This window comes from Phascolarctos cinereus, unplaced genomic scaffold (genome assembly GCF_003287225.1).
Source record: "Phascolarctos cinereus isolate Bilbo 61053 unplaced genomic scaffold, phaCin_HiC Scaffold_4;HRSCAF=312, whole genome shotgun sequence".
NCBI lineage: Eukaryota > Metazoa > Chordata > Mammalia > Diprotodontia > Phascolarctidae > Phascolarctos > Phascolarctos cinereus.
The window spans coordinates 15,756,769-15,770,113 of NW_027555847.1; the positions used below are offsets into that span (position 1 = coordinate 15,756,769).

Here is a 13,345-nt window from a genome sequence, read left to right on the forward strand (position 1 = left end):
CGGGGGAAGCTGCATGGGGAGCTGCCAGCCCCACGTTCAAAGCCAGGCCCCGCTGGTACCCGACGAGTGCGGGTGCGGCTTTGGGGGCTTCGCGGTGGCTTGGCTCCCTGTCTGGAAAACGGAGGGAGGGCGCTGACAAGATTTAGCTCAACCTTTGGTTGAACCTTTTTCTCTGCCTGAGCTTTCTGCCACTTCTTCGTACCCAGGGCCTCTGGCTGGTTGAAACAGGAAGCCCCTTCAGCTGGAGCTGACAGGCTGGGGAGGAGGAGCTAGGGCTCCTGCCCTAATGTCTCATTAGGGAGGACAAGCTCCCACCGAGGAAACAGTTAGAGGAATGACCCACTGTGAGGTTCAGCCTTGGGGTCAGTGCGCTGCCTCCGTGAGGCTGCCAGGCAGGGCCTTCTGCCTTCCGATCTGAAGGGATTTCCATCGCCCCTGGTTGTCTCTGCCCTGGAGGAGTGGGAGGGAGCGAGCCATGTACACAGGCTGGGAAATCCGTGACAATTCCAGGAGGAAGACAGCACTAACACCTGGGGGGATCAGGAAAGATAATAGCACTAGATGGATGGATAAATTGATGAGGGGGGAGGGGAGGGGAGAAAGGAGAGAGGCAGAGACAGACAGAGAGAGACAAAGAAAGTGCTTGGTATGTGCTGGGCACAGTGCTAGGCGCACATACGCCAATAAGACAGTCCCTGCCTCTGGAAGCGTAGAGTCTCGTGGAAGAAGACAGAGCACAAAGAGCACTTGGGGAGAGGGGATGCCTCACGTAGTTGGTGGAACCTGAGCCGTGCCTGGAAAGGGAGTGAAGGATGGGGGCTCAGCCAGTGCTGGCTTAGAACAGTGTGGTGTGGCTGGCTGGGACCCCAAGGGTCAGGACTGAGATCAGAGGAGTCCCAGCCTCACACCCAGAGGGTAGAAAGATAGGGGAGTCTGCTGTTGGGCTACAGGCAGAGGGAGGGGCAGGCTGGTGAGCAGTTATTAGCAGGGGAAAATTGACATATGGACAGTAGGCTTAGGGAGGCCCAGGAGGAGACAGCAGGAACCCAATCACGAGTGCAGAGAAAACAGAAGTGGGACTCCAGTCCCTAGAAGGATTGAGGGGCCAAGGCAGGATCCTATGACTACAAGTGCCAGGGCATCAGGAAGATGCCAAGGCTGAAATGAAGAAATTAGGACCAAAGGACAGATCTAAGAGATGGTAGCAAGCTGGTAGGCTTGATGCTAAGAGATGGGTCTTCGCTTTGCTTGGGGACAGGGTTGTTCTGGGCTGGGCTGAGCCCCTAAGTAGAGGCCCAAAGGCCCCAGCCATGAGGATTAGAGAGGGAGAGACAGCAAGGGCAGAGGGTCTCCTGGGGAGGGGTCTGGATCTGGGTCCCAATCTGACCTCCTAGCTGGGGGACCCTGGGCACCTGGGGACCCCTCTGAGCCTCGAGGTCCTCCTCACAGGGGCTGTGAGGCTTCCATGACGTACTGTACGTAAAGCATCTGGCAAACTTCGAAGGGCTGTGCAAGTATCAGCTGCTATGATTTGGGGAGCCAGACTGCATCTTGGAATTTTAAGTTTTCCACTTCAATAATAACAGTGTGCTTTTATGTGCTTTAAGGTTTGTGAATGGCCTTTACGTAGCCTTTCGCAGTTCTCACAACAGAGTATAAGCTCCGTGAGGGCAGGCAATGTTTTTACCTTCCTTTGTATCTCTAGTGCTTAGCACAGTGCCTGTCACATAGTAATTAATAAATGCCTAACTGATCAATGGATTGAGATGTGGAAACTGAGGCTCAGAAAATTATGTGACTTGCAGTCCAGGCTTGATGACTAAGGCCCCCTTGGACACCCCAGTTACCCCAGGAATCTCAGGTCATTGCTGCTCATTCTCCTGCTCCGTGTCCCCCAGCTCCCAAGTTCCCCCAGGTGAGTGCCAGGAGGCTTCATCTCTTTACAGGCTCCCTGGCTTGGTTATTTTGGGGTTTTCTGTCTCACTGTCAGAGGGGAGCTACATGTTAATTAAGTAGCTATCCAACCGCATGCTGGGGGCTTCCTTTGGAAGTCTGAGGAAGCAGTCACAGCTACATTGAGGGGCCCAGCTGCCAGGAAGACCCCAAAGCCTCTGTTCCCTCTTAGACATAGGTGGCCAGACTGATGGGAGGGAGATCAGAGGCAGAATGGAGGCTAGGCTGGCCCTGAGGACCCTGGCTCCACTCAGCCCATTCTTCCCATCTCCTAATACTGGAGAGTCAGCTCCTCACACACAGCACTGGGGTCCGTGAATGACAATGGAAGCATTCCCTTATTGAGGATGCCCCAGAGAGAGTCCCAGGGTACCTCCAAACAAGCCACACATTTATGCAGAACAATGGCGGAGCAGGGATAGGGGGAGATGCTCCTGGTTTTACCTTCAAGTGAGGACAGACCTGTCGTCACCTTGGCCCCCCCCTTAGATTGCCTGCCTGGAGAGATGGCAGCCTAGCTGTAGTGCATAGAGGGCTGGATATAGAACTGGGAGGAGCTGGATTTGAATCCTGCTTCTTGCACTTATTAGCTGTGTGACCCTGGATAAGTTATCTAACCTATCTGGGTCTCAGGCTTCCAATTCAGTACATAGCCCAGTGCCTGGCACATTGTAAGGGCTTAATCAATGTCTGTTGACAATTGGTTGATCTACAAAATGTGGCTAAATGATACCAATAGTAGATAGGTAAGTAGAGAGATGAAAGATGGATAGAAAGAGAAAGGGAGGGAGAGAATGAGAGAGAGAGATGGATAGGTAGATAGAGAGATAGAGCACTTGCTATGTGTCTATACTGTGCTAGGGATAGGGATAAAAATACAAGCAAGAAGAGTCCCTGCCCTCAAGGCGCTTCCATTCTAATGGGAGAAGATGCCATATAAAAGAGAACTGGGGGGTAGAGAGAGGGAAGAGGAGTACCCACTTTAGGCAAGATGGCTGGGGAGGAAGAAGGGAAGTCCAGAGAGTGAAGTGATTAGTGGGCCCAGCAAGGGCTCACCATCAGAGGTCCTTACCTCAAAAGCTCAAATGAGATACTGTATGTAAAACCCATAGAAATGTCACTTATTTTATATTATTTCATCTCATGTTATTTCAATTACCGAGACAATTTGGTCTTCTCAATTAAGGAAGAAAGCAAGCCTTGGGGCTGGAATTAGCCCAGTGAGAGGACTGCTGAGCTCTGCCCTTGCCTCTCACTGGGCTCCCACTGGACCAAGCCCTACATCAGCTGGCATCCTAAGCATCCTTGCTGATTCCAGCTTTCCCTCCTGCCCCTCCCCTCCTCCCTTGTTCCCATCTCCCCACCCCCACCCCGCTCGCTGGATCTATTTCTGTCTCTCCGGAGATGGGTAAGAACAGGTTCATGAGAATGGCCAAAGACGGAGGCTCAGAGCCCATCGGTTCGATTAGGAAGCAGAGAAGTTGGCTGGATTAGCCACCAGGGAAGTTATGCCGAAATGAGAGGTGGGGATAAGGGCAAGGGTTATGTCTGGAACAGAGATGAGGTCAGTTTGAGGGAATGGCTATCCTCAAGGAAAGGGCTTCATGGACTGGACTGTGGATTTCCCGAGGGCCTCCCTCTCAGGATGCTCTCCAAGGCTATTACACCTGGGATTCTGTCCTGATCTGAAAGGACCCCAGACTCTCAAAAACACCAGGAGAGATCATGCAATTGAACCCCTTCATTTTCCTAAGCTCATAGAAGTTCATAGGATCAGAGCTTTAGGTCTGGGAGGGACCTTGAAGGTCATCAAGGCCTCATTTTGTGGAGTTGTAAGTGAAACTGAGGCTCAGACAGATGACCCAACTTACCATGGGTAACACAGCTAGTAGGTGTTAAAGGCAGGATTCAAACTCAGGTCTTGCCTGACCTTAAGTTCTTAATTACACCATGATGTCTCAATGAAACCACAGCTTTGACTTGACCTGGTGTAGGGGTCTCCTCAAGGAAGGTCACTTCTTACATGAGCTAGCAGGCTCATTTCTAGGAGGTGGAATATCCAGGGCATTAGAATATATGCTCATTGATGGCAGCGAATATTTCTACTTTTGTATCCCTAACACTTAGCATAGTGCCTGGCACACAGTAGGCACTTAATGAATGCTTGTTGACTGACTGACTGACTGACTGCCCTCCTTCTCCCTAGAAAAGGGCCAGAGAATCCCCGAAGGCATAGACTTCAATGGAAATGACCTGAGTAGCACTCTTCTGCAATTACAGGATCCTAAGCCCTTCAGTGGAAGGGGCCTAACTACTCGCTTTACAAATAAAGGAACTGAGGCCCAGAGAGGTCAGAAATCATAAGATCCCAGATTGAGAGCTAGAAGAGACTTTGGACCTCATCTACTTCAATACCCCACTCCCATTTTACAGAGAAGGAAACTGAGTTCCAGAGAGGTTAAGTCATCCAAAGTCACATGTGTAGTAAGTGATAGAATCAGGATTTCAACTCAAGTCCCAAGACTCCATGTTCATCACTGTGTCCACTGCAACATAATTCTGACCTTGTCAGATGGGGTGGTTGAACTTGAGCTCTGAGATTCCTTTGAATACTCCATAACTGAGGATTATTAGAGCTGCCTGCTTCACTCATTTAGGGGAGAGTTATTGGGTTCCCCTGGGTGCCCAGCTCTGTGCTAGGCACTAGGAAGAAGGATTTATCCATGCACCCACAGAGTCTGCTGTCTGATTAGAACAATAGGGTGGGAAGGAGAGATAAACCGGGGGTCGCTGCTTCCCAGGGGAAGGGGGACACTTTTCAGACACTGCATTAGTGAAGCTTTGTTAAAGCCAGCGGGGCTGTGGGGCGCTGGCCATCGGAGTATGGTGCTGCTGCCTCACCCGGGCTTCTCTGGGCTCAAAGGATGGGAGGCTTCCCGGAGGAGGCAGGCCTGAAGGGGGGAAGAGGATTGAGATCCAAAGCTATTTCCACTCCAGCCTCCACTGCACAGCCAGATCCATCCTCCCGAAGCAGAGAATCATCAAATTAGAAGATCAAGGCCAAGCCCCACCTTTCCAGATTTTACATGCTACAAGCTGTCATTCTGTGTCTCTGCATCTTATCCCTTTCACAGAAAAGCTCTGACGAGAAGTCTTCCCCATTCCTGGCTTCCTCTTCTTACCTCCTACTCACTTCCCAACCCCTGGAAATCTGGCTTCCAGCCCAACCACTGAATGAAAGCTGTTCTTTACAAGGTGACCCACAATCTGTCCGCTGCTCTGTCCAAGGGCCTCCTTCCACCCCCAGCCCAGCCCCCAGTTCTCATCCTTCTTGACCCCTGTGGGACTTTTCACACTGTTGACCAACCATCCTCCCAGACATACACGCCTCCCTTGGCGTCAGGGACAGTGCGCTCTCCTGGTGCCCCTGGGACCCATCTGACCACTCTTAGTCCCCTTTATTGGACCAGCATCCATCTCCCACCTCCTAACTGTGTGAAGGACAAGGCTTTGTTCTGGGCCTTCCCTCTCTCTCTCTCTGCCAAACAGAAGTTAAGTGACTTTCCCAGGGTCATACAGCTACTAAGTGTCTGAATTTTAACTCATATCTTCCTGACTCTAAGCCCAGCACTCTATTCACTGTACTACTTAGCTGCCTTAAGGGAGGAAAGATTTATTAGGCACTTACCATAGATGTGCCAAGTGCTTCACTGAGTATTGAAGATGCAAAGATATGCCCCGCAACAATCCCTATCTACAAGGAGTTGACAGAATAGGGTACATACAACAGACATAGGACCTCTGATTCAATGGTTCTTTTCACTATTCCTCTAACTTTCCAAACCAAAGTACCCTCTTTGACCACACTTTCTTCTTGCTAGAATGGAAGCTCTTTTCTTCATAGAAATCAAAGGTGCCTGCTCTAGTTAAGGCATTGCCTTAAACCTGGGTTGTGAGTTCAGAGGTTTTTCCCTATAAGAAGCACTGCTTAATAGGTAAACTTGGTGTTTGCCCCAAAATATTGATAGTTAATCCTCAAATTCTGACCACTTTGAAGTGCCCTCCTCCCCGAGCATGCCATGGAGTGGGCATAAGCTCTCAGCTGGGCTCCAGGAAATTCATTTTGTCTCTCCAGATGCCCACAGAGCTGTGCTGTAGGCGCCGTGCCTGGCCCAGCATGTCACTGCTTTTGATCCTGTTAAAGACATGGCTATACCTGAGAACAGACTTCCCAGGAAGCCAGCCCGCAGTAGAAAGCCAGGGTCAGACATACCTGGACAGTGCCAGTGTCTAGGAACCAACATAGAAATGAGTTAAGCCCCTTCAAGGAGACATGTCCACAAGTATGACAAAGATGAAGGAAACTTTGAAAATGCACTTACTACTTTTTCATTGATGGCAGTCCCCTTGGTCAACTCCCCCAAACTCTCTTATACTAGGAGAGGGGAAATTGTTGTGATGCCTCGCTCTACATATACATATATATATAGGGGCTTCATTCATCATTCTAGTGTGATTTCATCCTGTCTCCTCCAAGAGATTGCCCTCTCCATCATCCCTACTCTAGTACTTCTTTTCATTTTTGTCTATATAGTTTTTCTTTTTTAATTTTCTTTTATTTTTATTTTCAGTTTTGAATCCTCTCCCTCCTTTCACCCCCTCCCCAACTTATTGAGAAGGCAAGAAATATGATATGCATTTTACATATGAAGTCATGCAAAACATATTTCAGAATTAGGTATGTTTAAAAAGAAACCAAGGCAAATAAAGGAATGGGGCAGGAATGTGCTTCCATCTGCATTCTGAGGCCATCAGTTCTGTCTCTGGAGGTGGATAGCATTTTATAGCTTGAGGTCTTTGGAGTCATGGTGGACCATTGTATTGGTCAGAATGATTAAGTCTTTCACAGTTGATCATCATTACAATATGGCTGTTACTGTATACACTATTCTCCTGGTTCTGCTCACTTCACTTTGCATCAGTTCATACAAGTCTTCCCAAGAAGGGCTAAACCAAAAGCTGAACCTTTTGGCAAGGTCTCACTTGCCAGCAGGGGACATGTTTAAGTCTTGCATTAGCCTTCCATGGTCAAAGCCACCAGATGCCATGGGGTGCCAGTCACTGGGACGTGGTATTGCTGCCTCACCCCAACCCCTGTACTTTGCTCGTCTTCTCTGGGGACAGTAAAAATAAGACTTGATAGTTTCTGAGGGCCCTTCCAACTCTTCCATCCATCATTTCTTATGGCACAATGGCATTCCATCACATTCATATACAATGACTTGTTCAGCCATTCTCCAGCTGATGGGCACCCCTTGGTTTCCAGACCTTTGCCAGCACGAAGAAGCTGCTGTAAATATTTTTGTACGTGTGGCTTCTTTTCCTCTTTCTTTGGTCTCCTTGGGGTATAGATCTAGTAGAGGTGTTGCTGGGTTTCACAGTTCTGTAGTTCCCAATTGTTCTCCAGAATGCTTGGACTAGTTCTCAGCTCCACCAACAGTGCCTTGGTGTCCTCATGTTCCCACATCCCCTCCTTCCAACATTTGTCATTTTCCTTTTCTGTTATCTTAGCCAGTCTGGTGGGTGTGAGGTGTTTTAATTGGCATTTCTCTAATTACTAGTGATTGGGAGCATTTTTTCATATGACTATCATTTATTTTCAATCTCTCCTTCTCTACTGGCTCATTCCTTACTCTCTACAAACGTGCTTATTTCTCCTCTATCCTCAAAAATCCCTCACTTGCTCTTTTCCTCCCTGCTAATTATATCTCTTCTGCCTTTTATGGTTAAACTCCTCCAAAAGGGTGTCTACACTGGGTGCGTCCACGGGCTCTCCTCTCACTCTCTTCTTAACCCCTTACACTCTGGCTTCTGACCTTAGCATTCCACCCAAACTACTCTCTCCGGAGTGACCAGTGATCTCGTAGTTGCCAAGTCCAAAGGCTTTCTCTCAGTCTTTATTCTTTTCCACCTCTCCGCAGCCTTTGACACTGTTGATCACTCTTTCCTCCTTGATATTCTCTTCTCTCTAGGTTTTTGGGACACCGCTCTCTCTCTTGGTTTTCCTCTGACCTACCTGACCGCTCCTTTGCTGGATTCTCCTCTAGGTCATGCCCTCCGACCATAGGTGTCCCTCAGCCTTCTATCCTGGGCCCTCTTCTCTCTCTATACCACTTCATTTGATGATGTCATCAGCTCCCATGGATTTAATTATCATCTCTATGCTGATGATTCTCAAATCTACGTCTCTAGCCCTAACCTCCCTGCTGACCTCCAATCTCTCCAGCTGCCTTTCAGTCATCTCAAACTGGATGTCCAATAGACATCTTAAACTCAACATGTCCAACACTGAACTCATTATCTTTCTACCAACTCCCCTATTACTATCAAGGGCAACCCTATCCTCTCAGTCTCCCAGGCTCACAATTCAGGAGTCATCATTGACTCCTCACTCTCTCTCACCCCTTATATCCAATATGGTGCCAAGTCTGTCAATTTCACCTTTGCTACATCTTTCAAACATGCCTCCTTCTCTCCTCTGACACTGCCCCACCCTGGTGTAGACCTCATCACCTCACAACTGGACTATTACAATCACCTGCTGGTGGGTCTGCCTGGCTCAAGGCTCTTCCCCCCTCCAATCTATCCTCCAGTCAGACACCAAGAGGTTTTCCTAAAGCCCGCGTCCTATCATGTCACCCCCCATACTCGCTAAACTCCAGAGGATCCCTATCACACACACCCCACCCCACCCCACCTCTTGGATCAAATACAAAATGCTGTTTGTCATTCAAAGCCCTTCATAACCTGGCTGCCTCCTCCCTTTTTAGTCTTCTTGTACCTTATTCCCCAACACGTACCCTTCGATCCAGTGACACTGTATGAACAAGATGTTCCATCTCTTGGTTCCAGGCATTTTCTCTGGCATCTGCTCCCTCTGCCTGGAATGCACTCTGTCATCCTCTGCTCCAACTCTTGACCTTCTAACCACCTTTCAGACTCAGCTAGAATCTTATCTTCTCTAGGAAACCTTCCCCAGTGCCTCCCAATCCTTCTTCCCTTAATTATGGCCTATGTAGCCTATATGTAACTTGCTTATACATACATACATACATATACATACACATACACATACATATACACACACACACACATACACACACACACACACACACACACACACACACACACACACACATATATATATATATAAACCCTTCGTTCAATGCCCACTACTCATTAACTGTGTGACCCTGGGCAAGGAATTTAAACTCTCTGAACCTGTTTCCTCATCTGTCTAATAATAGTAATACCCATAGGCCATGCCTCAGAAAGCTGTTGTGAGGTTCAAGTAATATGTGTGTCATAGACCCATTAGCTAGTCAGTCTAATGAAGCCTTGTCCCCTTTCTCAGAATCATAGTTTTAATTAATTGAAGGAAATATTAGATTTCAGTTAGAGGGCAGTGAAAATAAAGATGATTTTTTTTCTCATCCAGAATCACTGGCTCCCTGAAATCCATCCACAGAAAGGGTCGCTGGACCCCCGGTTAAGACCCTTCACTATAGGATACCCCAATGGGAAGAGCAGGGGGCCTGGAGGGCCTCAGGGTTCCTGGGCTAGCTCTATGTCCAGGCCCGTATAGGTGCTGGAGGCCTGAATTTCAAACCCAATGCACTGCCCTATGATTTGCTGTTCTGCTGTTTCCCCTGTCTTCCTCCCACCCTCCTTCCCCCCCCAACCCTTTTTCCCAGAAACAGAGATGAGTAATGAGGCCAAAAGCCTGAAGACTGAGGGCAGGGACCAGTGAGGCCTCGGGAGGATGGGAAATAGAAAGGAGGAGAGAATAGACAGGACAGATGCACCAGAGGCTTTCAAGAGCTGGGGCAGGGAGAGGATCTCTGCATTTCTGTCTGAAGAGAGGAGAGGTTTGGGGCCCATCCTGAGGGAGAATCCTGACAGAAAAGGCCCCAGTCCTGATGCCACAATCGACCAATCATGAAGTACATGTCCACTACCTGCCCTGTGCCAGGCACTGGGCTAAATGCTGGGGGCGCAGAGACAAAAGCCAAAACAGCCACTGCTCTTACAGCTCTGGGGCAGGGAGGCCCACACTCAGGGGCCCTCAGGACCACGGAAACCTGTGCTCCTGCCGCCAGTCTTGCCTCTGGGCCTTTGGAAGGGAGCGCCCTCCCTCCTCCCCTCTGCCTCCCAGAATCCCAGGCCTCCTTGCAGACTCAGCTCAAGGGCCCAAGCTGCAGGAAGCCTTCCTGGTCTCCCCCGGGCCTGGCATCAATGACCTCTTCCTCCTCCTCAGACTACTGGGGATTGGCTCCTTTCTTCATCTGTCATCCTACAAATAGACTGGAGTTTCCCTGAGGGCAGCAGCAGTCTCCTTTCCTCAGTGCCCAGCCCAGTGGCTGGAACATAGTGGAGATTTAATAAATACTTGTGTGTGGCCTCCCCAGCCCTGGCAGTCCAGGGCTGTTTGGGTTTTGTCTTTCTATCCCTAGTACCTAGATATTGCCTAGCACATAGTAGGTGCTTATTCAATATTTCTTAGATTGGAAAAGGCAGAGGTGAATGAATGAATGAACAAATGAATGAATGAAACCATACAAAGGGGAAGGGGAAGAGAATGACCATTAAGCACCTACTGTGTGCCGGGCACTATGCTAGTTGCTTTATAACTATTATCTCATTTGATCCTCAGAACAACCCTGGGATCGAGATATTATCATTCTCCTCATTTTGTAGTCAAGGAAACTGAGACAGGCAGAGGTTAAGTGATCTGGCCAGGATCACACAGCTGGCAAAAGTGTCTGAGGCCTGACTCCATGCCCAGAGCTCTGTCCACTGCGTTACCCAGCTCGAAAGGCAAAGAGTCCTTGCTTGTATTCTAATAGGAAGAGCGCGCCATGCTCAGTGGTCCTGTGCCAGCGTCTCCCATGTCGCACATCAATCCCAAAGTTCTTAAGAGAAACCCTGAGAGTGTCCTTGTATCCATCTTCTGACCGCCGTGTGGACACTCGCCCTCTGTGAGGTCTCCATAAAATCGTCTTTTTGGCAAGCGTATGTTTTGCATTTGAACAACGTGGCCAGCCCAACGGACTTGTGCTGTCTGCAGTAGAGTTTGAATGCTTGGCAGTTTAGTTCAAGAAAGGACCTCCGTGTCTGGTGTCCTGTCCTGCCAGGTGATCTTCAGAATCTTCCTAAGACAATTCAAATGGAAGCGATGCAGGGTCCTGGCATGGAGCTGGTAGACAGTCCAGGTTTCTCAAGAATACAATAATTTGTGTGACATGGGAGACACTGGCAGAGGACCGCCCAGCATGGCGGGCCCACATGAGAAAAGGTGCCATGTTCTATGAGCGAAGCAGAATTGAAACAGCTCAAAGGAAATGCAGGATGCGCAAATTTAGAGACTCCACCCCAACTGTCCACATGGACTGTTTGTGCCCAACCTGTGGTAGAGCATTCCAAGATCGTGTTGGTCTGGTCAGCCAGCTGGACGCTGTAACTGGACTCTAGCATCGTGACGTCATTTTGGTCCTCTTCAAGAATAGAGGACGTCAACCAGCCAACAGGGAGAGACAGTACATGTAGGGAACTAGTGACCAGGCTCTGGCATTTTGGTCTGGAGGGGCCTTAGGGGAGTAGAGTGGCACGTGCCCCACCTTCCAGGAGCAAAAGTAAAGCTGATTTGATCATTAGTCCAAGAAATGGTGAGCAGGAATGGTGGAGAGGGCCAGGGAGCAAGGAGTTGGGGAAGCATGGCTGGGCCTGATGGGCACTTCCTGGAGGTGGTGACCCTAGAGCTGGGCCTTGAAGAATGGGCAGGATTTTGGTCAGTGGATGGGGAATGGGAGAGCATTGGCAGTCCCGGGGACCAGAGGTGCCTGACCCCGCTGCAGTCGGGGAGGGCGGGAATTAAAGGATCCTCCCACGGAGAGCTCACCTGTGGACATGCGCCATGTTTTTCAGGTCCTGAATCTGTTTTTGGCCTTGCTGCTCAGTTCCTTCAGCGCGGACAACCTGACAGCCCCAGACGAGGACGGGGAGATGAACAATCTCCAGCTGGCCCTGGCCCGGATTCAGAGGGGCCTTCGATTTGTCAAGCACACCACCTGGGACTTCTGCTGCAGCCTCCTCAAACGGCCCCAGGACGTGGCCGCCAGGAAGAAAGCCACAGGCATGGCTGTGGTTCCAGCCCCCAGCAGCCTGCCCAGTTGCGTGGCTGGCCACAGCTCCACTGAGCTGAAGAAGGTACCCGATGCCACCTGCAAGGAGACAAGGTTTGATGAGAAGGAGCAGGCTGACCCAAACGAGGAAGCAGGCAAAGAACCGGGGGACTTCACAGGGGACCCTGAGTCATCCGTGCATGTGCCCATCGCTGTGGCCGAGTCAGACATCGACGATCACGAGGAGGGTGAGGACAACAGCCTGGGCACCGAGATGGATTCCAGCAAACAGGTAAGCGGGAGCGGGAACAGGTCCTCCCAAAGGACCCTTTTCTTGATGAGCCAAGGTCTTCTGGGTGAACATCCGGGGCCCAACAATTCTGTAAATCGGTGGTGTCCTTGAGGGCTCTGTTGGCCCCTCCACCGAGGGTCCCCAACATCCCAGGCTTCATGCACCCACAATCAGCCCCTTGCATCTGCTCTGAATATGTTTTCTGCCTCCTCCCTTATCAGCAGGCTGTCGTGGTCGTCTCTATGAGCAAAGGATTAGAGTTGGAAGGACCTTAGGGGCAGCCTTTGCCTGGAGTCTGGGCCTTGGTTTTTTTTGTTTGGTTGGTTTTTTAAATTTTGATAACTATATTTCAGTATAATTGCTTTCCCTTGTAATATCATGTATTTTGTTTTACATATCTAGCAACATTATCCTGGAAAAGGATCCATCTATAGGCTTGAACAGACTGTCCATGACACAGGAAAAGATCAGAAACCTTTATCAAGTCCAGCCCCATTATTTTTAAAAATGAGGAATTGAGAGCCAGAGAGGGGAAGCTCGCCCAAGCTCAGACATGTAGCGGGTAGCAGGCTTACAATCTGACGGATGCAGGATTGACAGGACGTTTTGTTTCCTTTCCAAGGGTTAGTCTGTGGAGTCCTTATGAGGCATTCTGGGCGTTCAGAGAAAGAAGAGAAGGGTCTGACTGGGCCGGAGGGGTCAGAGAAGGAGGGCTGTACAAAGAACATGGGAGCTGAGCTGGGCTTTGAAGGGTGGGTAGTGTTGGATAATTGGATGAAAGGGGGAAGGTATGCCCTGCTGAGGGAGTGCATACATAAGCTTGGTCGTTGTAGGGGGAAATGAGGAGACTAGTCTTGCTTGAGTGGAGGTCCAGTGTAGGGATGCTTCCAGAGATAAGGCAGGAAAGGCAGATTGGATT

The 13,345-nt window shown here is 49.6% G+C and overlaps 1 protein-coding gene across 2 annotated transcripts in view; it reads left to right on the top strand.

Annotated features, from left to right (window-relative positions):
* Positions 1–13,345, top strand: part of LOC110197030 (sodium channel protein type 5 subunit alpha-like) — a 188,873-nt gene that overhangs the window by 130,153 nt on the left and 45,375 nt on the right. For both annotated transcript variants that reach the window (XM_078152081.1, XM_078152080.1), the window contains one exon: positions 11,938–12,426. In XM_078152081.1, the coding sequence (XP_078008207.1) occupies positions 11,938–12,426 (489 nt within the window). The remainder of the gene's footprint in view (positions 1–11,937; positions 12,427–13,345) is intronic.